General features: G+C 46.0%; 1 protein-coding gene across 1 annotated transcript; it reads left to right on the forward strand.

Moving 5' to 3' along the window:
- Positions 1-925: 925 nt before the first annotated feature.
- On the forward strand, positions 926-19208 carry fgg (fibrinogen gamma chain). The gene is made up of 9 exons (XM_072496003.1): positions 926-1098; positions 1194-1235; positions 1331-1514; positions 1631-1715; positions 4637-4767; positions 5660-5793; positions 5887-6071; positions 15122-15399; positions 18611-19208. Exons 1-9 carry the CDS (start codon positions 1027-1029, stop codon positions 18781-18783), a joined length of 1284 nt encoding a protein of 427 aa, XP_072352104.1. The 5' UTR covers positions 926-1026; the 3' UTR covers positions 18784-19208.
- Positions 19209-21847: the final 2639 nt, after the last annotated feature.

Raw genomic sequence — 21847 nt, forward strand, 5'->3', positions numbered from 1 at the left:
CAGGCAGGTTGGTGAGGAAGAAGTATGTTTTTCCCTCTTGTTGGTTCCTTCACCACCTGCTGCAGTCCCAGTCTAGCAGCTATGTCTTTAGGACCCGGCTAGTTCGGTCTGTGGTGGTACTACCAAACCACTCATGATGATGGACATTGAAGTCCTCCATCCAGAGCATATTTCGCACCCTTGCCACCCTCAGGGCATCCTGCAAGTGGTGGTCAACACGGAGGAGTACTGATTCATCAGCTGATCCTGTCCTTGATTACTTGACGTCAACTGCATTTAAAACAGTGAGTTTGCCCTCCCCCCTCGCCCTCCCCTCCCCTCCTGCCTTCAGAGCGGCACTCCACCAGCACTCCATCAATGATTGGTCCACATAGCAACCATCTTTCAGGTACTGCTCATGCTACTGGGTGCCTTGTAGTGCAATTGGTATTGTCCTTGTCGCTAAGCCAGGAGCTCTAAGTTCAAGCACCACCCCAGAACATGATGGCCAACAAAGCTGTGTTTATAAGGCAGCCAAGTAGGTTGAGTATCAACCTGGAAATCCTTTGAACACATGCCAATGGCCGGTGTGGAGAGCTGGAGAGATTCTTGGACAGCCAAGTGATGGAGAGAGCATTGCAGCCTCTATCCATACCTTCAGACTATAATAAAATGCCACAGAAGGTTAATTATTGGCAACTTTCCTGGCAGATATATTTTATATTTTGCATTAAAAATATGTACCATCCTGGTTTTAACTGCTGACTTGAATGGGTTATTATATTCCAATTATATTTTAAATAAAGTGGAAATCAAAAATAAGATAGTGGTTCACCTTTGATATGTACTTCCGTTCTTCGAATTATTTCCAACAAGAATGAGTCAGAGGTGATGACCTGATTTATTGTGCGTTCTGGGGTTACGTGCATTTAGCAATCATCAGGAACTCTTATCTCAGCTCGGGGACTCAATAAGATAAAGCTGCTCTAGAGAAGCCAGTTCATTCATCTGGCACAGTGAGTCGGAATCTCTGTTTTCCTTCATACGATGTCAGGAACAAAGGGGAAATTCTTACCCTCCCTGCAGGTTCTGCTACTTGCATTTTCATCTGTTAAAGCCGTAAGTGAATTTATGGGAGAGAGCATCAATGAACCACTTGGACAGGTTTGATTTGACTGCTGTGAACATCTGATAATATTTTCCTTTCATTGCAGGTTTCATTCGAAAGGCCCTGCTGCATCTTAGACAGTAGATTTGTAAGTAGCATTTCATTGCGCAGTCTGCCTTACAATCATGTGCCTTTCTAGCTGGAAATATATTACACCATTTACTTTCTGTTGTGGCAACTTAGGGAGAATTCTGCCCAACAACATGCGGAGTCTCTCATTATTTTGGAAAGCATCAAGCACTGGTTGACAGTCAACTTGGGGAAATTGAAACGAGTTTGAATAGCATTGGAGAGGTCACAGTTGCAACAAGTAAAAAGATGATCAATGTCAAACATACCGAAGGTTACTTAAATGAACAACAGTCAGGTAACATCTGCACAGTAACCTCGCTAAAACAGCTAGCTTTTCATTTAAAATCAACCAGAATGACTCTCATCTGCCAGGATGCAAATGACGTTTATCTGTATTTTTATGTTTTAAAGATCAAGCCATTCAAACAATTCTCGAAATACAAAGCGAGGTTCTGGGATTTGAAAGAAGTACTGACAGTAGAGAAGTGGAAATAAAGTAGGTACAAAATTACATTGATCTGAAAATGAAGTCATGATGTGGAGATGCCGGCGTTGGACCGGGGTGAGCACAGTACGAAGTCTTACAACACCAGGTTAAAGTCCAACAGGTTTGTTTCGATGTCACTAGCTTTCGGAGCGCTGCTCCTTCCTTCACCTGAGGAAGGAGCAGCGCTCCGAAAGCTAGTGACATCGAAACAAACCTGTTGGACTTTAACCTGGTGTTGTAAGACTTCGTACTGTGAAAATGAAGTGATCAGGGACAGCACCCAATATTATTTACATGGAAATTGGCCAGCAACTTCCAGAGTCCTTGCACACGCAGTTAAATGTGAACATGTGGAAGCGACTGACAAAGATGTCTTCTTCCACCAAACATTTTGAGAATATGGTAGCTCGCCATTTGCCTTCGCTTCTGATGGTGTGTGTAGATCCTGACATCCTGTGATATGTGGACTGAACCCACAGATAAAGTTAAGGATTGCCTAATCTAGTCTCGCTGTGCTTTCAATGAAATGGCAAATATTTGTTACTGCTAAATAACCTGTCTGGCAATGAAAAATAACGCTGAAAATTTAAAAAACTTTTTGTACTTTGTCTTTCTGCGTCTTTTTCTCTCTTGTTTAAGCCAATCTTTCTTTCCCTCTTTATGTTTTCCTCTCTGTAACTGGGTTGACATTGAATTAAATATTCTTACTGACACTTCCCAGTTCAGACACTGCACTGCTCATTAATGATTCAATTTGTTAAGGAGGTACATGCAGACCCAAGTGGCACTGGCAGCTGATATGGTGGTGCAAAGTTGATGGTGCAAGGTCCGTAGTGCCAAACTGGCATTTTTTGCGTGCAATCAGGCTGGGGTTGCCTGGCGTGGGTGTTGGGGGGGGGGGGGGGGGGGGGGGGGGGGGCAGGGGCCTCTTCCATATTGCATTTGGGCTGGGCGGGGGGGCAGTTCGGTATCGTTTTGGGGGCCTCGGAGATCGGGATGCTACCATGGGGAGTTCCGGTGAGTGGTGCTCCCCACTGTACAAAACGGGGCTATGTGCGGCCTTGGCCGCGCGCTCCCTGCTGAGCCCCTCATTCATGGCGAATCGAACTGCGAGCGCCGGGAAACATGCAGCTAACTGAGCTCACTAGGGGACCTTGCTCCCTTTTGGGAGAATCACGCCCCCTGTTGAAACAGGCGACTTGCAGAAGGTGCTGTGCCATTTACACTGACAGCAACTCTCAACTTGGGAAAATGCAGTGTGGAGCCTTTTGTTCACCACCGACAGCAAAATCCAGTCCATAATTGAGTTTTTACAGAATGATCCATACCCAGACCACTTCAAACAAGCTCAAAAACTGAGGAATAATGCAGCATTGGCTTAATGCAGTCATGCTGTTAAACATATTTTGATCTATAAAGAAGGAAGCTGGATATTATGTATACTAATATACAACAGGCAAATGCTTCTTCTTTACACTTTGTAAAATCATTTTCAGTTACCAGGTTATTCAGATAATGGACTTCAATTAAAATGCTTATTTTTTGTGATAAATTTGTTTTCAACTGTATAAATTAAACTGCTCCCATTTACCACTCAGATATAGCCAAAACTATTTTTAAAGATTTATTTTCAAAATTGAATATTCTAAAAAAAACTCTGCAATTGTGCTGGTTCATGGCAGATTTTACATTTGATGATGTGCAAATGATCTTGAGCATAATCTTCAGCCAGAAAACACTTTTCAAAACTAAAAAAGGACATAGGCTGGAATTTTCCAGCACTTACACCAGCAGGATCTTCCGGCCTCACCACTGTGAACGGACTGAAAGCCCGCTGACTGAAAATGACAACCATGCTGTCAAAGCTGTTCATTTTTCACTCACCAGGCCGGTCCAGTAATAGTAAGGAGAACGACAAATTATACTGCATGAGAAGAGAGTGCTGATTGGTTGACAAGTGAACTTTGATTGGTAGATGCGTTGCCATAGAGAATTCACCAGGGAACAGTCAACTGCCAAGCTTATGTGCCGCCAAATAACTATTTTCAAAACTAGTGCCAGCTTAAGAGCAATTTGCACCCACATCACCAATGGGGCCAAAACAAAAAACAAATTGGCCTCTCTATTCTTGGAAACTGCGAGTCACTAAAGTCTGTTCACAAATTCAAATCCTAAACATGATCTCTCAGAACCAATTCTTAGTTTTACTATGGAAATGTGTTTCATATTGAGAACTAAAATTATTAGGATGATTAAGGTCTTCTCCACAAGTCCTAGCCCTGTCTACATTCAGGAGTAGAGCCTGCGGCTGATTCTCTAATTGGGAAATCCCAGTGAGGTGCAATTCTTGCAATGAATTAAATATTAAGTACTCAATGGTCTGCATTTCCTAACCAGTGAACCTGGAAGCCTGGAGCAATAACCTGTCTTTTCTTTTTAAAGATGTTAATTGACGTGTTTATCGATCATCTTCTGTTTTGATCTTGATTTAGAATCGCTAGTGCAGAAGGAGGCCATTCAGTCCATCGGGTCTACACTGACCCTAATAAGAGTACCCTACCTACGCCTCGTCCCTACCTTGCCCACACCCCGACCCGACCCTATCCCTGTAATCCAGTAGCCCCACCTAACATTTGGACATTAAGGAGCAATTTATCATGACCTATCCACCTAACCTGCACATCTTTGGACTGTGGGTGGAAACTGGAGCACCCAGAGAAAACCCACGCAGACACTGGGAGAAAGTGCAAACTCCACACAGAGAGTCCCCTGAGGCCAGAATTGAACACGGGTCCCTGGCGCTGTGAGGCAGCAGTGCTAACCACTGTACCACCGTGTCGCCCATCCGTTGAGATACTGCTACTACTGTGGATATTGTTGCCTTTCACCAGAAATTATACCTCTACATGCCTTCTTTTATTTTTCAACAGTGAATTGGAGCTCATACTAAATCAGAACAAAAAAGATATCAGTGACTTAAAGGAAACGAGACTACAACTTCAGGACTTATGCAGAAAGCCATGTCAAGACACTGTTCACATAAATGAAATTACAGGTCAAGGTTAGCATCCCCTGTTAAATGGTTATGTTTGTGCATGTATTGAGACTTTAACGATCACCTCAGAAATCATTCCTCTTCAGTCAGATAATTTAATGTTTTATTATCGAAACTCAAATCCTAACTTTCACCAACTCCCCTTCACTCTTCATCCATCTGTTCACCAATTTACATTAGGTTCAGGTCCAGCATGGTTTGAATTTAAAATTCCCATCTCCATGTCCAAATCCCTCCATGACTTTGTTCTGTTCCTATCTCTGCTTTTTGCGGCTCTTTAGCATTCTGAGAACTCTGCAACCCTCCAATTCTGGCCTCTTACACATTCTCAATTTCCTTTGCCCATTGTTGTTAGCTGTGTTTACCTCTGTAGGGGGGTTGCGGGAGGGGGGCTGGTTAGCTCAGTTGGCTAATCAGCTGGTTCATAATGCAGAGTGACACCAACAGTGTGGGTTCATATTCCTGTGCCGGCCAAGGTTACTCATGAAGATCCCCACTTCTCAACCTTGCCTTCCACCTGAGATGTGGTGGCCCTCAGGTTAAATCACCAGCAGGCAACTCTCTCTTAGAGGGGAGAACAGCCTATGGAACTATGGCAACATTAATTTCCTTTCCTCTGTGGAGGCCTTAGAATTCGCTCACTAAAGTCTCTAACTTCGATTTCATTTTCCTTCTTTAAAAAGACTCCTCAATCTACCTCTTTGTGCTGATATGTGGCACGGTCTCACGTCCTTTCTGAAGCACTTTGCTTTTACTATGGTAAAGACAAGTGGATGTTGTTTATTAAAGTTTTATTAATGATTATTGCATAATTTTAAAAAGAGTCGTGCAGTAAGAAGTAACAGTAATTGTAGTTGGATAATAAGCAATCTATGAACTGTAATCTGCTCTTATTCAGACTGTCAAAGTATTGCTGACAAGGGCGCTACAAAAAGCGGCCTGTACTACGTCAAACCATTGGGAGCTCGACGGCAATTCTTAGTGTATTGTGAGATAGAGTCCAATGGACGAGGCTGGACACTGCTCCAAAGGGTATGTTACGTGATAATTATGCTATTGACAAGCAAATGTTTAGTAAATGAAATCAAAGGTACCATCATGCAATGCCTCACTCATTTCTTTCAGCGGCTCGATGGCAGCGTAGACTTCAACCAAAACTGGATTTCATACAGGGAAGGGTTTGGATATTTGTCACCTGGTGATACCACAGAGTTCTGGCTTGGTAATGAGAAAATACATTTCCTAACTACACGGTCTATGAAAAACAATTTAATCCAAATAGACCTGACGGACTGGGAAGGCAACCATAGGTAATCATTGATTTATCCTGGTAAACAATAAAATATATGTGGTACCATTTGTAAGAATTGAGAAAAAAGCTTCCTAGACAATATGGTATTTGTGGTTATAAAAATAACAGTTGTTTGCAATGCCAAATACTTGTATTTTTAAAACATTTTTTCATATTTAGAGGAACTGCTATTTAATTTTATTTCATTGACTTTTGCTGAGGTTGTTGCCATTCTCATCTCCACCCACCACCTCTCCTCACCCGAGGCAAAATCTTTCAGTTGCACCAAAGGCAACCCCCCAACATGGGTGCATTGGCGGTTAGACGGGCGAGCCACACAAAATGTCATAGACCTTGGCAGGACTGCCAGATCCCATCCAGTGGCCAATGATGAGCCGGCTTCACTGTCGGAAGATGCACCGCAGGGGCCCGGATTCTTATCATTCTTAAAACCAAAGGGCAGTCAGTAGGTCTGTCATGTCTTTTGCTGAAACCATGGGTTGGGATTTTCCAGTCCCACAACAAAGTTAACAGACTTTTGGCTGCCGCCCAAATTTTCCTGTTCCTCCCATGGCGGAAAATCCCAGTCCAGTTACTCCTGCTAACAACTCATGCAAGTGACATTAGGTCATCCCTGCTCTGGCTTTCTCTTCTTCCCTCTCACCTCCACTCAATACCGCTGGCAGTCTGGCAGTTAATATTACAGGCCAATAATTTTATGATGCAGTCTTTTTTACTCTTTCCCAGAATGTGGGCATCACTGGCTCGGCCAGCATTTATTTTCCAGCCCGAAATGCCCTTGAGAAGATGGTGGTGAGCTGCCTTCTTGAACCGCTGCAGTCCATGTGGTGTAGAACATAGAACGTACAGTGCAGAAGGAGGCCATTCGGCCCATCAAGTCTGCACTGACCCACTTAAGCCCTCACTTCCACCCTATACCCGTAACCCAATAACCTCTCCTAACCTTTTTGGTCACTAAGGAGCAATTTGGCATGGCCAATCGCCTAACCTGCACGTCTTTGGACTGTGGGAGGAAACCGGAGCACCCGGAGGAAATCCACGCAGACACGGGGAGAACGTGCAGACTCCACACAGACAGTGATCCAGCAGGGAATCGAACCTGGGACCCTGGCGCTGTGAAGCCACAGTGCTATCCACTTGTGCTACCGTGCTGCCCACAGTAGGGACCCCCACAGCGCTATTAGGGAGTGAATTCCAGGATTTTAACCCAGTGACAGTGAAGGAACGATGATAAGATTGAGTGTTGTTTGGAAGGGAACTTGCAAGTGTAATGAGAAGGGTTTCCTTTACTCCGCAACAGGCTGGTATTGGGTGTCACAGATGACTGTGGGTGTCTCTCTCCTGCAGGTGTTGAAACCACAACCCGGAAGTGTCGCACTGGGACAGCTTCGCAAGAGAGTGGGGACAAGTCTCACTGTTTATACCTAACCAGTGAGGTTGTCCTTATGCCACACCAGTTACCTTGACTGCCACCTACGCCTGTGTGAGTCTCTCTCCTGTGATGGTGAAATGTCACCCAGAAGTACCCCACTAGTGCAACTTCACAAGAGAGAGAGAAAGAGGGACCACTGTTTATTCCTGACCAGTAGCCTCTTTTGAGTGAGCGTGTTCGAAACACTCAGATTCCCTTTTCTGGTCCTTGACTACGGGATTATGTCCTGGCAATTATTGTGACTTTCCCAGAGTGGACAGTGAAAGGAAGGTGAGACCACAATAATGGTAGTTTTAAAATAATTGATTTATTCAAGAGAAATTAAGTCTTCTGCAACTCAGATTAACCCACAGACACAAACACCGATTATGAAATGTGTAAAACAAGAGACTAAACGGCACATCGAAAATTCTTACAGTTTACACAGATTTACTTTAGCGCCCGCAAACACAGATACACAGATATATTCACTCATACACCACAAACCTCAACAATCTATACTAATTGGGAGTTTTCTGTGAGCTGGAGGAATATACTCACCGCTCCAGGGACAGGATAGTTGAAAAAAACATTGGCACAGATTTCTTTAGATTTTCTTCCAAGCTGGCAGGTCCTTGCGGATGTTGTTCTTCCGGTTCTCGTGGTCTGTCTTCAGCAAGGCGAAACGTGTGTCAGGCAGGAGAGTAGAGTCCAAAACCAGTTCCTCAGACTTGTCATTTTAAGGGCAAAACCCTGAATGGGTCAAATACTGATGGCCCTCCCACAGATGAGTTCCAGGACAAAGGAAGCCTTTCTGATTGTTGGCAGGATGGAAGTGATTAAGTTCCCAACCAAAAGATGTCACAATGTAATATGATTTTAATCAATGCCCTTACAAAAGCTTGCAATGTCTCTGGTTTCTATTGGTCTCTTGACAATGGTCGCTGGAGACAACTTTAATTGTTATCCCATTAAGGTATTGTGGTTCCGTCTGGCCAGGGCAACAAGTGATTTGCATTTCAACTGCCCCTCTTTGAATGAGATCGGGCCGTTTCAGGATTCATGGCCTGTTTGTCATGATTCAGTTGCCTGCCTGCAGATATGGTTTGTACAGCAATCTGTCCTTTTAAAATGGAATGTCCTTTTCCAACGTGTCTAGTTCACTTTTGGTCCTTTGATGAGCTTGCTACAACTTACACAAGTGGCATTGTTCCCCTGTATCTGCTGCTGTTGTCCATCTAGGTGGTAAAGGTTATGGGGTTGGAAAGTGCTGTCAAAGGAGCCTTGGTGAGATGCTGCAGTGCATCGTGTAGATGGTACTCACTGCTGCCACTGTGTATCAGTGGTGAAGGGAGTGAATGTTCAAGATGGTGGATGGGGTGCCCATCAAGCAGATTACTTTGTTCTTGATGGTATTGAGCTTCTTGAGCATTATTGGAATGGCTAATGGGGAGTATTCCATCACACTCCTGTCTTTTCAAAAAAAATATTTTTATTCTCCTTTTTCACATTTTCTCGCAGATTTGCACCCACCAACAATAAAGAATAATCAGTAACGAATATAATGTCAATCCCCATATCAATAACAACAATCCCATCCTCCCACCAAACTCCAGACATTCATCCACATGTTCACATAAACAAATGACAAAAAGGAATCAGGAATCACCCATAGTCACCGTTAATACACACACCACCCCCCCCCCCCCCAACTAATGTTCAATGTTATCCAGTTCTTGAAAGTGCATAATGAATAATGCCCAGGAATTGTAGAACCCCTCCATCCTTCCCCTCAGTTCAAACTTAACCTTCTCAAGAGTCAAGAATTCCAATGTCCCCCCGCCACGCCAGGGCACTGGGTGGAGAGGTTGATCTCCACCCTAACAGGATCCGCCTTCAGTCGATCAATGAGGCGAAGGCTACAACATCTGCCTCCACACCCATTTCCAACCCCGGCTGGTCCGACACCCGAATATGACCTCCCGAGGGCCCAGGTCCAGTTTCACGTGCACCACTTTAGAGATGACCCTAAAAACCTCCTTCCAGTAATCCTCCAGCTTTTGACAGGACCAAAACATATGAACGTGATTTGTGCACCCCCCACACCCCGCAACGTTCACACACATCTTCTACCCCCTCAAAGAGCCGGCTCATCCTCGCCCTTGTGAGGTGCGCTCTATAAACAACCTTCAGCTGTATCAGCCCCAACCTCGCGCATGTGGTGGAGGCATTCACTCCCTGGAGCACTTCACACCAGAACCACTCCTTCATACCCTTGCCCAACTCTTCCTCCCACTTTGCTTTGATCCCTTCCAGTGGTGCCTGTTCCTCTTCCAAAATAGCTCTGTAAACCACCGACACTACCCCCTTCTCCAGTCTCCCTGTCGTCAGCACCTCCTCCAGCAAAGTGGAGGCCGGCTCCACCGGGAAGCTCTGTATCTCCTTTCTGCCAAAATCTCGAATCTGCATGTATCTAAATATTTTCCCCCCGCTCCAGCCCATACTTCGCTTCCAGCTCCTTCAATCCTGCAAACCGACCCCCAATAAACAAATCTTTTAGTGTCTTAATCCCCTTCTCCTCCTATTTCCAAAATTTCCATCCCACTTCCCTGGCTCAAATCTGTGATTCCCCCGAATCGGCATTTCCCTTGACCCTGCTCCCAACCCGAAGAATTGGCAAAACTGCCTCCAAATTTTCAATGAAGCTATTATTACCGGACTCACTGAGTATCTCCCCGGGGCCGTTGGGAGCAGCGCTGTCACTAGCGCCTTCAATCCCGACCCCCTGCACAAACTCTCCTCCATTCTGACGCACTGGGAATCAACCCCTCTGACCCAGCTCCACACCTTCTCCACATTCGCCGCCCAGTAATAATACATCAGGTTCGGAAGACCCAAACCCCCTCCCTGCCTTCCCCTCTGTAGCAGCACCTTTCTAATTCTGACCACTTTCCTTCCCCACATGAACGAGGTAATCATTCCTTCAATCTCTTTGAAAAATGCCTTTGGCAGGAAAATCGGCAGGCACAGGAAAATAAACAGAAATCGCGGCAACACGTTAATTTCTATTTGATAAATTTAGCGTACCCAATTCATTTTTTTTTTCCAATTAAGGGGCAATTTAGTGTGGCCAATCCACCTACTCTGCACATCTTTTGGGGTGTGGGGGCGAAACCCACGCAAACACGGGGAGAATGTGCAAACTCCACATGGACAGCGACCCAGAGCCGGAATTGAACTTGGGACCGTGGCGCCGTGAGGCAGCAGTGCTATCCACTGTGCACATTGCTGCCCTGCCACACGTTCATTTTAACTGCCTGTACCTGACCCGCCAGTGATAGAGGGAGACCATCCCATCTTGCTAGATCAGCTTTCACTCTCCCCACCAAACTAGAAATGTTGTACCTACGGAGCCCCCCCCCCCCCCCCCCCCCCCCCCCAACAACCGGGCATCCTGCACCCCCAGGTATCTAAAGTGAGTCCCTGTCCTACGGAATGGCAGCACCCCCCCCCACCCCTGCCCCCACCCCCAGCCGTGACACCACAAAATACTCACTCTTGTCTAGATTTAGTTTGTACCCCGAGAAAGACCCAAACACCCGAAGCAGCTCCAATATTCCCCCTATTGACACACTCGGTTCCAACACGTATAACAAGTCATCGGCATATAAGGACACCCTATGCTCTATTCCCCCCCTGCATTATTCCTTTCCATACCCCTGAACTTGTTAATACGATGGCCAATGGCTCAATCGCGAGTGCAAACAGCAGGGGGGACATAGGACATCCCTGCCTAGTCCCACGGTGGAGAGAAAAGTATCTCGAGCTGATGTTATTTGTGCGGACACTCGCCCTCGGCTTTACCCAGTCCACAAATCTTGGTCCAATCCCAAACCGCTCCAGAACTGCCATCAAGTACCCCCATTCTACCCGGTCAAATGCCTTCTCAGCATCCATTGCCACAACCACCTCTGTTTCCTTCCCCTTCACCAGTGCCATAACCAAGTTCAATACCCTTTTAACGTTCAAAAAGAGATGCCTCCCTCTCACGAACCCCGTCTGATCTTCACCTATCACCTTCGGGAGGTACTCCTCCAGCCTACCCGCCAGTACCTTCGCCAATACTTTTGCATCCACTTTTAAAAGTGATATGGGCCTATACGACCCACACTCCGTCGGATCCTTATCTTTTTAAGCAACAGGGAAATCGATGCCTGCCCCAAAGTTTGTTGTAACACCTCCTTCCCTATCACCTCTTCAAACATCCCCACCATCAGGGGTGCCAGCTTATCCTTCAATTTCTTATAATATTCCACCGGAAACCCATCCGGCCCTGCCACCTTCCCCAGCTGCATCCTCCTAATCGCATCTTTTATCTCCTGCTCTACTATCGCTCCTTCTAACGAAGCCCTGTTCCCCTCCCCTAGTCCCGGGTACTCCAGTCCATCTAGAGATTCCTGCATCTCCCGGTATCAGCCAGGTGGCTCTGACCTGTACAACCTCTCATAGAATTCCTCAAAGACCTTGTTGATCAGATCTGGAGCCACCACCAACTTCCCTACGGTATCCCTCACCTGAACAATTTCCCTTACCGCCGCCTCCCTCCGGAGCTGACCTGCTAACATACACGTTATCTCCATGCACGAAAACTGCACCCCTTGCTCGCCTCAGTTGCCGCACCACCTTCCTGGTAGATAGTCGGTCAAAGCTCACCTGTAGTTCCTTCCTCTTTTCCAACTTTTCTGGGTCCCCATCTTCTGCATAACTCCTATCTACCTCCAACATCTCATCTATTACCCTCTGCATCTCCAACCTCTCCTCTTTGTCCACCCTGGCATTAAACAAGATCACCTCACCCCTCACCACCACCTTTAGAGCCTCCCAGACAACTGCCTTCGACATCTCACCCATACAGTTGAAACCTACATATTTCTCAATTACTTTTTCAATTTTCACAGAACCCTCGGTCCCCCAACAGTCCCACATCGAATTTCCACCCTGGCCTCTATGCTACCCCCTTCTCCAGTACCATCTCCACCCAATGCGGAGCATGTTCTGATACTGCAATTGCCGAGTATTCCGACCCCTTAACCCCAGCTAGCAAAGTCTTCCCCACCACGAAAAAGTCGATCTGCAAGTATACCTTATGGACTGCCGAAAAAAACGAGTACTCCGCTCTCACACTCCTGTCTTGAGTCTGGTCAATGGTGGACAGGCTTGGGTGGTCAGGAGGTAAGTTACTCACTGCAGGATTCTTTGCCTCTGACCTGCCGTAGTATTTATATCGTTAGTTCAGTTCAGTTTCTGGTCAATGGTAACCTTTAGGTTAGTGAGAGCTTCAGTGATGGTAATGCCTTTGAATGTCAAGAGGAAATGGTTCGACTCTCTGATTGTGGAGATGGTCATTGCCTGGCACTTGTGTGGTGTGAATGTTTATTGCCACTTATCAGCCCAAGCCTGAATATTACCAAGATGGGACTGGTTTAGCACAGGGCTAAATCGCTGGCTTTGAAGGCAAGCCAGCAGCACAGTTCAATTCCCATAGCAGACTCCCCGAATAGGCGCTAGAATGTGGCGACTAGGGGCTTTTCACAGTAACTTCATTTGACAACTTCACTTGTGACAATAAGCGATTTTCATTTTCATTCATATGGGCACAGACGGCTTCAATATCAGAGGAGTTGCAAATGGCTCTGAATATAGGGCAATCATCAGTGCAGATCCGCACTTCCGACCTTCTGATGGAGGGTTGGTCATTGATGAAGCAGCTGAAGATGGTTGGGTTGAAAATGCAGCCCAAGAAGTGAGCAATCTAACAGTATATCAGATTTTAGCACGTGAAATAAGATGAACTCAAGTGGGAAGGATTTTATGGTGGCATTGGAGGCTTCATCTGTCTGCTGGAGAGCCAGCAATGCACCCACATTCTCTCCTCTGGGAATAACCACTCACATTAAATATCTCTTAGGCACTTAGGCAGCCAAAAGCAGGCCTTCCCGAGGATTAAAAACCCCCTTGGCAGAAATCCAGCTCACCAAGAGCTTCCGCCAAGTCAGAGGCTGGCAGCTCTTTTGCTCACCAGGAAATTGGTGGCTGTTGCCAGAACAACTTTGACCGGAGACCCAGGACTGAGTCATGAACTAGGCCACAAATAAGTTCAGTTCCATATGGTGGGGTGTGGAAGGGTGTTTGGCAGCAAAAGCAGGTGGGTGACTCTGAGCGTGTCCCCCTTTCCCAATGTGCAGCCCTTCGATCAGGCACTGATTGCCTTTGAACAAGGCCATCCCCACCCCCAACACTAGGCAGAGTCCACATGCAGCCCACACAGGTTTGCTTGTCATGCTCCCCGAGTGACGATATTCCTGCCAGCAGTTGGGTACACAGCAGACAGGGCAGAATGAGGTCCTTACATGGTCATTAATTGCCCACTTAATGGCCTCAACCGAAGGCTGGCATTGGGAAGTGCAACCACAGGCCTTCCTGCCGCAAATGTAATTTTGGCAGAGGCAGGAAGATGGTGGAGTGCTTGCACATCACCCTCCTGCCAGGTTACATGCCCTCCTTGCTTCCAAATATGTCGCCAGAAATGGCATAGCATTGCCTCCACAATCAGCTCCTTTTAATTCAGAGACACTTATTATTTTTGAACACTGAGGGTTTGATCTGACTATAAAAAAAGTCAGTTCTGGGCGGGGTTGGGGGGTCGTTCCTGACGTTTGTAGCAATCTGGTTTTTTTAGTGCCCCGGTGGGAAACATCCCCTTGAGGCAGCACTCGTCATAATTTCCTGCACTGAGGAGCTCCAATGAGCGGAGCATTCCCCCCCCCCCCCCTCCCAATGCTGCAACTCACCTATAAGGGGGTCATCGAGCCCCCACTGCACCCCACCTCACACAGGCAGGGCACTCTCAGGCCCAATCCTGGCGTGTGGTCAAAATGTCAGTCTAACACCTTGGCAGTGCCCCAGCCAGCCTGGCAATGCCACCTGGGCACCCTGGCTGTGTCAGGCTAGCATCCGGATGGCATTGCTAAGGTGCCAGGCTGGCAGTGCCAAGGTGCCTGGGTGGCACCGACCTGACCACCCGTGGGCCTCCGACTGCCTGGGTCTTCCCCCCCCCCCGCCAGCTACCGTTGTTCCTGGTCCCCATTTGTCATGACCATTACTGAAGAGCGCCTGGCTGGGGTCTCCTCAGCGAGGCCGGTAGATGCCGGGTGGCCATTATATCCATGGTTAAGTGGGTTCTTAAACTCACTTAGCTGAGCGATATTGGGTCCTGCCCACTGTGGGAGGGACCCAGATCGCGATGCCTCGTGAGTGTAATGGCCGTCGGGAATCCCAGAGGTGGCCTCTCCCAGGATCTACGGGCCATGTCACACCCCAGTTCGTTCAAGACGCGGCCGACAGCTCGCTCTCCAAATTCCCATTTTGCTGGAAAATTCATTTTTTTAAAACACAAAAATAATTGGATCATCAGGAGTAGATTGTTTCAACTTCACATTCACTTTTCAAATGATATACTAAAACCTTTTTTTTTGAAGACACACTTGACCTTTTAGTTCGTCGCTGCACCAAACACAAATAGACATTTGATCATTTTTGTATCGAGTCAATGTTTAATAATGTTTCTTTCCCTTCAGATACGCTCAATATGTGAACTTTCAAGTGTCAAGTGAGGTGGACAAATATCGCTTGAGTTACGGAATGTACTTAAATGGAGATGCTGGAGACTCCTTGGGCGGCTTTAACTTTGGAGACCATCCCAGTGATAAACTCTATACTTCACAAAACTATGCCCAGTTTAGCACACCAGACTCTGATAATGATAAATACGAAGAAAGCTGTGCTGCACAAGATAAAGTTGGCTGGTGGATGAACAGATGCTATGCAGCAAATCTCAATGGCAAATATCACAAAGGTAAATCTTGTCACCAATAAGAGTCTTGTAAATGATGTTCGAAGTCACTTCTCAGACAACTGACCGAACAACAATTCATTGCAAAGGAACTGTTACCAATGAGGCACGGTCACGGCTAGGTTTCCAGAAATACACACAGCTATATGATAAAATGCAAAAGCAAATTCTGCAGATGCTGGAAACCTGAAATGAAGGCTGGAGGTGCTGGATGTACTCAGCAGGCCGGGTAGTATCTGTGAAAAGAAAAACAGAATTAATTGGATCATTGACTGTTCGCTGAAGATACAAAATGTTGTACCATTGCCACTGTTCTGTCAGGAAACTGCAGAGGCTTAATAACATATTGCCCCAGATCGTCCCTTCTTCAGATGGTTATTCCCAGAAATACTACAGAAGATGGTTTGGGAAGTTTCAATTTCCAATGAATAATTCCCTTGCATCTGGAACCCTCTAAAACTCCGATTTAATGTCAGAGACTTAGGATAGTTCTGACTCACTTAGCAGAATAGTTGCCCAGGAAACTTTAGACCAGTTCTAACACATGGGTGAAGTCACTTAGCTGCTTTTGATGTGGTGAGGAGCTGTCAATTATAATAATAATAATTGCTTATTGTCACAAGTAGGCTTCAATGAAGTTACTGTGAAAAGCCCCGAGTCGCCACATTCTGGCACCTGTTCAGGGAGGCTGGAACAGGAATTGAACCCGCACGGCTGGTCTTGTTCTGCATTACAAGCCAGCTGTCTTAGCCCACTGTGCTAAACCAGCCCCCCAAAAATGAAGTTACTGTGAAAAGCCCCTAGTCGCCACATTCCGGCGCCTGTTCGGGGAGGCTGGTACGGGAATTGAACCCGCTCTGCTGGCCTTGTTCTGCTTTACAAGCCAGCTGTTTAGCCCACTAATTATAGCAAGAATGTACATAAACATTGTGGTTAGCAGTAAAGCAGGGCAGTGGAGATGCATTCAAGCGTGAAGGAAAAGATAAATAAACAATCTACCAAGCACCGGTGGCTGGGGGTACGGCGGCACTGTGGAAAATACTGCCCTTGATGTGGGACTTCATCAAAACAGTTGTGTCTTGTTTCTATCATTATCCCTTCATGTTGCAATCAGATGGTTTTTATGTAGAAGATTACTTCTCTGCTGATGGTGCCTGATCTGCTGAGCCTTTCCAGCACTTTTTGTTCTTTTTTCAGAATTCCAACATCCACAGAATTTTACTTTCACATTAAAGCTAGTTGTACTGAATGCTTGAGCACTGTTCTGGTTCGCAGACAGGCCATTAGATGAATGCCCTTATGATACTCCAGCATGACCTCCGAGAAGGAAATATCAGCAGGAAGACATTTTTCATCATATGTGTCTTGTAAAGTTAATGGCAACATGAGAATGGCAGCTGCATAAAGCACAACTATTGGCACAAGTACACAGACAGGCACCCGTCTGCTGCTTGGTGTTGCGGCTGGCATGGGGGTTCAGGGGGCGGGAGTAGTCTGGTCAAGACTGGGCAGAGTGGCGATTCAAGGGTGTGGTAGGGTGAGGAAGGCCTTGCAATAGGCTGAAGCTTGTGTGTGGGCACAGGCCAAACACCATCACAGTAATTGAAATAAACAGTTTCCTTGGTTATTTTCTAGGCAGCTTTCAATGCTGGTCGGATGGCTCCACACCTGAGTACATTGTGCAAGTAATGCCAGTTTATTACTGAAAATTACGATCAGGGACTTCATCTGTATTTTGCACATTTAAGCAGCATCCTGCTGAAAGGAGGTGGACGAGCTACTCAGCTCGTTCAAGGTCCATCTGAAATTGGCATTGGAGGTCAATGGGTCAACTAAAGAGCTGCCCCAAATTTCCAAATACCAGCTGTGATTTTGAAATGAGAAAAAGAAAGAGATGGCTGTTGAAAATCATCCCCAGAAATTCAGGGAGTCTCACAGGGAGAATGTGAAATGGATGTAATAATAATAATCTTTATTGTCACAAGTAGGCTTACATTAACACTGCAATAGAGTTACTGGGAAAAGCCCCTAGTCGCCACACTCCGGCGCCTGTTTGGGTACACAGAGGGAGAATTCAGAATGTCCAGATTACCCAACAGCACGTCTTCCGGTGCTTGTGGGAGGAAACCGGAGCACCCGGAGGAAACCCACGTAGACAAGGGGAGAACGTGCAGACTCCACTCAGACAGTGACCCAAGCCGGGAATCAAACCTGGGTCCCTGGAGCTGTGAAGCAGCAGTGCTAACCACTGTGCTACCGTGCCACCCCTGTGAAAGGATGTGAAAAATGTTAGGATTTATTTCACTACTTTAAGTTACTACTTTAAGTTACCCTAATTCCCTACTTCTGAAATTGTTCAAAATGGGAACTTTTCACATTCAGTTCCTCACCTGGCCAAGTTAACTGACCTTAATCATGTCTTTATGAGGCCAGTAGGTGAAGGAATGGTTGGGCTCAACTGTGATTCAACCTCTCTCTACGCCACTCCCATATCCCATTGAAAGTACTGCCAATGTTCACAGTATGGCTCAGACCTGAAAAATGAGTACTCAAATAAGATGCTCAAGTATCCAAAATGTGAGCTATTTGTCCGAGTGAGCATGATACTCACCTCATAATTACACAATACTAATTAGAATTTACAGCACTGAAATGCGCCATTTCGCTCAATGGATCTGTGCTGGAGTTTATGTTCCATGGCTTATCCCACCTGCTTCATTGAACTCTGTCAGCATCTTCTTTTGTTCCTTTCTTCTTCACTTACTTATCCAGCTTCCATTGAAATGTACCTGTAATGATGCACGCTCACAGACTTCTTTAGAAACACCAAAGACATTTCTTAATAAGAAACACTGTTCAGAGGCCAGCAGTCTCACAGCTGCCCCAGTGCTTATATGTCTTCTGCTTAAGAGAGGACTCCACCCCCTTGGGGTGATTACCCATTCTCAGTCCCAACTGGTCCCCCAAGCCAGAGGACCTTCTTCTGCTGTGTTGCCCTTCAAGGGGCAATCACGACAATGCCTATGCTAGTTGTCTTTTTTTTTTTCCTTTTGGATTGATTAATGACTGTTCATATGAATGATGTGCATTTTCAGAGGTGAAATTGGGAGAGGGCACACAAGACTTTGTGTTCTTTACTCAGGCAGATGCATTCTTGGTGTTACCAAAGCCATGATTCAGAATGATTCTTGAAATCTGTTTGCCTTTGTTTCAGGTGGAGTATACACGTCAAGCCAGACTGCAAGTGGATTTAATGATGGTATTCTTTGGGCAACATGGAAAAATCGCTGGTACTCCCTTAAAGAGGTTTCAATGAAAATCATACCATTTGATAGATACAACGCATTCGGAGCAGGGCAGTTTCAAGTAAATAGAGGCGATGTTTAATAACTTCAAATAAAATCATCAGTGATGACACACTGCTATTCGGTCATCATTGCAGTGACATAATTTGGCTTCCAGTTTATTATGTTGCGAATGCTTTGAATTTGTATAATGCTCAAAACAAAAGTGAATTTGCTCAATGCTGATACTAAACTGACTGAGACCCATGTGAATTCCTATCTTAACTCTTTTTATTTGCCAACAAGTCTGTTGTTGTGTGTCTGCATGGCATCAATGATGGTACAAGTTATTTTAAATTCAGATGCCTAGCAGTGGCAACTTTTCCTTACAGGAGAGATTGCACACATGAGAAACACCAAGACCTGGAATCATTTCCATTTATCTTGACTATTTGTTTCACCTCCACTTCTGGCAGCTTTATACTTTCGTTGGGTATCTTGATCAATAAAGTCATGATTTTTCTCAAATACTTAGTTTTGCCATCTGTTTCAAAAGAAAAACCCAATTTTAATTCAAGGCAAGAATCAGGCAGCCAGGATAAAGAGACAAACTCTACTGATCTCAATATTAGGAAGCACCAGAACCCAGGCCCACCTCCACCCTGAAGTATCCTTGCCGTGAGGCACCCCACCAGCGTGAGGCACTACTATCGTGTGGCATCTCCACCATCAGGCACCTCTACAGTGAGGCATATCTACCCTGAGGCATCCCCCACTGTGAGGTGCTACCACCATGAGGCTCCTCCACCCGGAGGTATCTCCATCGTGAGGCTCCTCCACCCTGAGGTATCTTCACCGTGAGGCTCCTCCACCCTGAGGTATCTCCATCGTGAGGCTCCTCCACCCTGAGGTATCTTCACCGTGAGGCTCCTCCACCCTGAGGTATCTTCACCATGAGGCTCCTCCACCCTGAGGTATCTCCACCATGAGGCACCTCCACCGTGGAGCACCTCCACTGTGAAGCACTATGACCCTGGGGCACTACGACCGTTAAAGACACACAACATCAAGGCACTTGCGCCCAGAGGCACCACCACTAGGCAAGGGAATACACGATAAACGGCAGGACCCTGGAAAGCACCGAGGATCAGAGGGATATTGGTGCGCATGCACACCGGTCTCTTAAATTAGTAGAGCAGGTGGGTACAGTGGTTAAGAAGGCATATAGTATACTTGCCTTATTTAGCCACGGCATAGAGTTTAAGAGCAGGGAAGTTATGCTGGAACTGCATAAAACGTTGGTTAGGCCACAGCTAGAGTATTGTGTGCAGTTATGGAATCCACATTATAGGAGGGATGTGATAGCCCTGGGAAAGTTGCAGAGGAGATTTACTGGGAAATTGCATGGGCTGGAGAGTTTCAGCTATGAAAAGAGATTGGATAGAAAGGAGACCGTCTTCCTGGGAGTGGAGGAGACTGAGAGGTACATGGTTGAGATGTATGAAATTATGAGGAGTACAGATGGAGTCGACAGGAAGAAACTTCTCCCCTTGGCAGAGGGATCAATGACTAGGGGCCATAGATTTAAGGTAAGGGGCAGGAGGTTTAGAGAGGATGCGAGGAAAAACATTTTCATCCAGAGGGTGGTGGAGTCTGGAACCCGCTGCCTGCAAGGGTTGTGGAGGAGGGACTCTCATAACATTTAAGAAGTATTTAGATGTGCTCTTGTGAGCCAAAGGCATACAAGGATATGGGACAAGTGCTGGAAAATGGGATTAGAACAGTTAGGTGGTTGTTTTTGACCAGCACAGATGCGATGGGTTGAAGGGCCTGTGCTGTATGACGCTACGACACTATGAGATACCTCCGCTGTGAACACATCCAGTGTGAGGCACCTACACTGTGAGGCCCTGGTGTTGTCACTACAAGAACATGGCATTACTACCCTGCAGTTCCAGCACTGTGATGCTTGACACCTCAAGGCCCCAGGCACTGTAATTATAAGGCCTGGCACCATTACAGTGAGGCCTTTGGCGTGGAAGGGATTTGTGGCCTGAGCTAGATAAGGCACAGTTGCTCTTTGGGCCTCTTTAAATGTCAGGTGTCCTCTTCCATTGCCCCATCAAAATATCGCTTGAATTTTGCAGATGGTGGGTGAGGGGGGGAATGAACAATAACCCCTTTTTGCATGCATGGGGCAGTCCCAGTAATCTACCAGGGGGAAATTGAGGTTGGGTAAGTTTTGCTGTCTGATTTTCCCCCACTCATTCTAGGTGAGGGATGAAGTAAAGTAATGAAGAAAATTCCAGTCATGAACATACAGTGGAAACTTGGTTGAGAGAGGAGCACAAATTGGTTAAGGCACTGGAAATCCATATTCTGTTCAGATGGGGAGATGTGGGAGCATTGGAGTATTGCTTACATAGAGGACAACGTGAAGGTGAAGGGAAAGCGGAGCCTCACAGAGGACATGGGAGAACTGAACCTCAGAGTAGAGTTGAATATGGGAATCTACTATTGTGAATTTGTTACTGATCCGTTCTGAGGAAACTCAAGGATATTCCGGCAGAATCTACAAATATTTCAAGAGTCCCTTTATATAAATTTAATGTCAGTACTTAAGTGTTGTCCAAGAGAACTATTGACCAATTGGTTTTACAGTGGTATTTGATAGAATCTTAAAATTAGTTGTCAAGGGCAAGCTGGTTAAGCATCTATGAATAAATTAATTATTTGGCAGGTGTCATCACACATTTGCAAAAAGGAAGCTGTGCCTATCAATTAAATGTATTCTGAATTAAGTGAATACAAATTTAGGTGGTGCAGAACAGTGTAGATATGGTTGATGTGAATTTAATGAAACTTGCAATCGGATAATGTGTCTCATGCACAACTAGCTCATAGTGCCAGTGCAGACATGTGAACATGGTGGCACAGTGGTCATCTAACGGGATCTTGCTTTGACCTTTTCTTGTAGTCACGGTATTCATATGGCTCATCCAGTTCAGTGTCTGGTCAATGGAAACCCCAGTATGTAGATGGTGGGGAGTCAGTGATGGCTTTGAATGTCAAGGGGCGATGGTTTCATTCACTCTTGTTGGAGATGGTTATTGCCTGGCACTTCTGTGATGCAAATGTTACTTGCCATTTGTGAGACCAAGCTTGGA

Source organism: Scyliorhinus torazame, chromosome 3 (genome assembly GCF_047496885.1).
Source record: "Scyliorhinus torazame isolate Kashiwa2021f chromosome 3, sScyTor2.1, whole genome shotgun sequence".
NCBI classification, from domain to species: Eukaryota; Metazoa; Chordata; class Chondrichthyes; order Carcharhiniformes; family Scyliorhinidae; genus Scyliorhinus; species Scyliorhinus torazame.

Bases quoted from the DNA above. Each gene is read 5' to 3' on its own strand.
- fgg (XM_072496003.1), top strand. From the start codon at position 1,027: ATGTCAGGAACAAAGGGGAAATTCTTACCCTCCCTGCAGGTTCTGCTA. The intron at 1,716-4,636 runs GTAGGTACAAAA...ATTTTTCAACAG, and splicing joins AGTAGAGAAGTGGAAATAAA to TGAATTGGAGCTCATACTAA. The intron at 6,072-15,121 runs GTAATCATTGAT...CTTTCCCTTCAG, and splicing joins GACTGGGAAGGCAACCATAG to ATACGCTCAATATGTGAACT.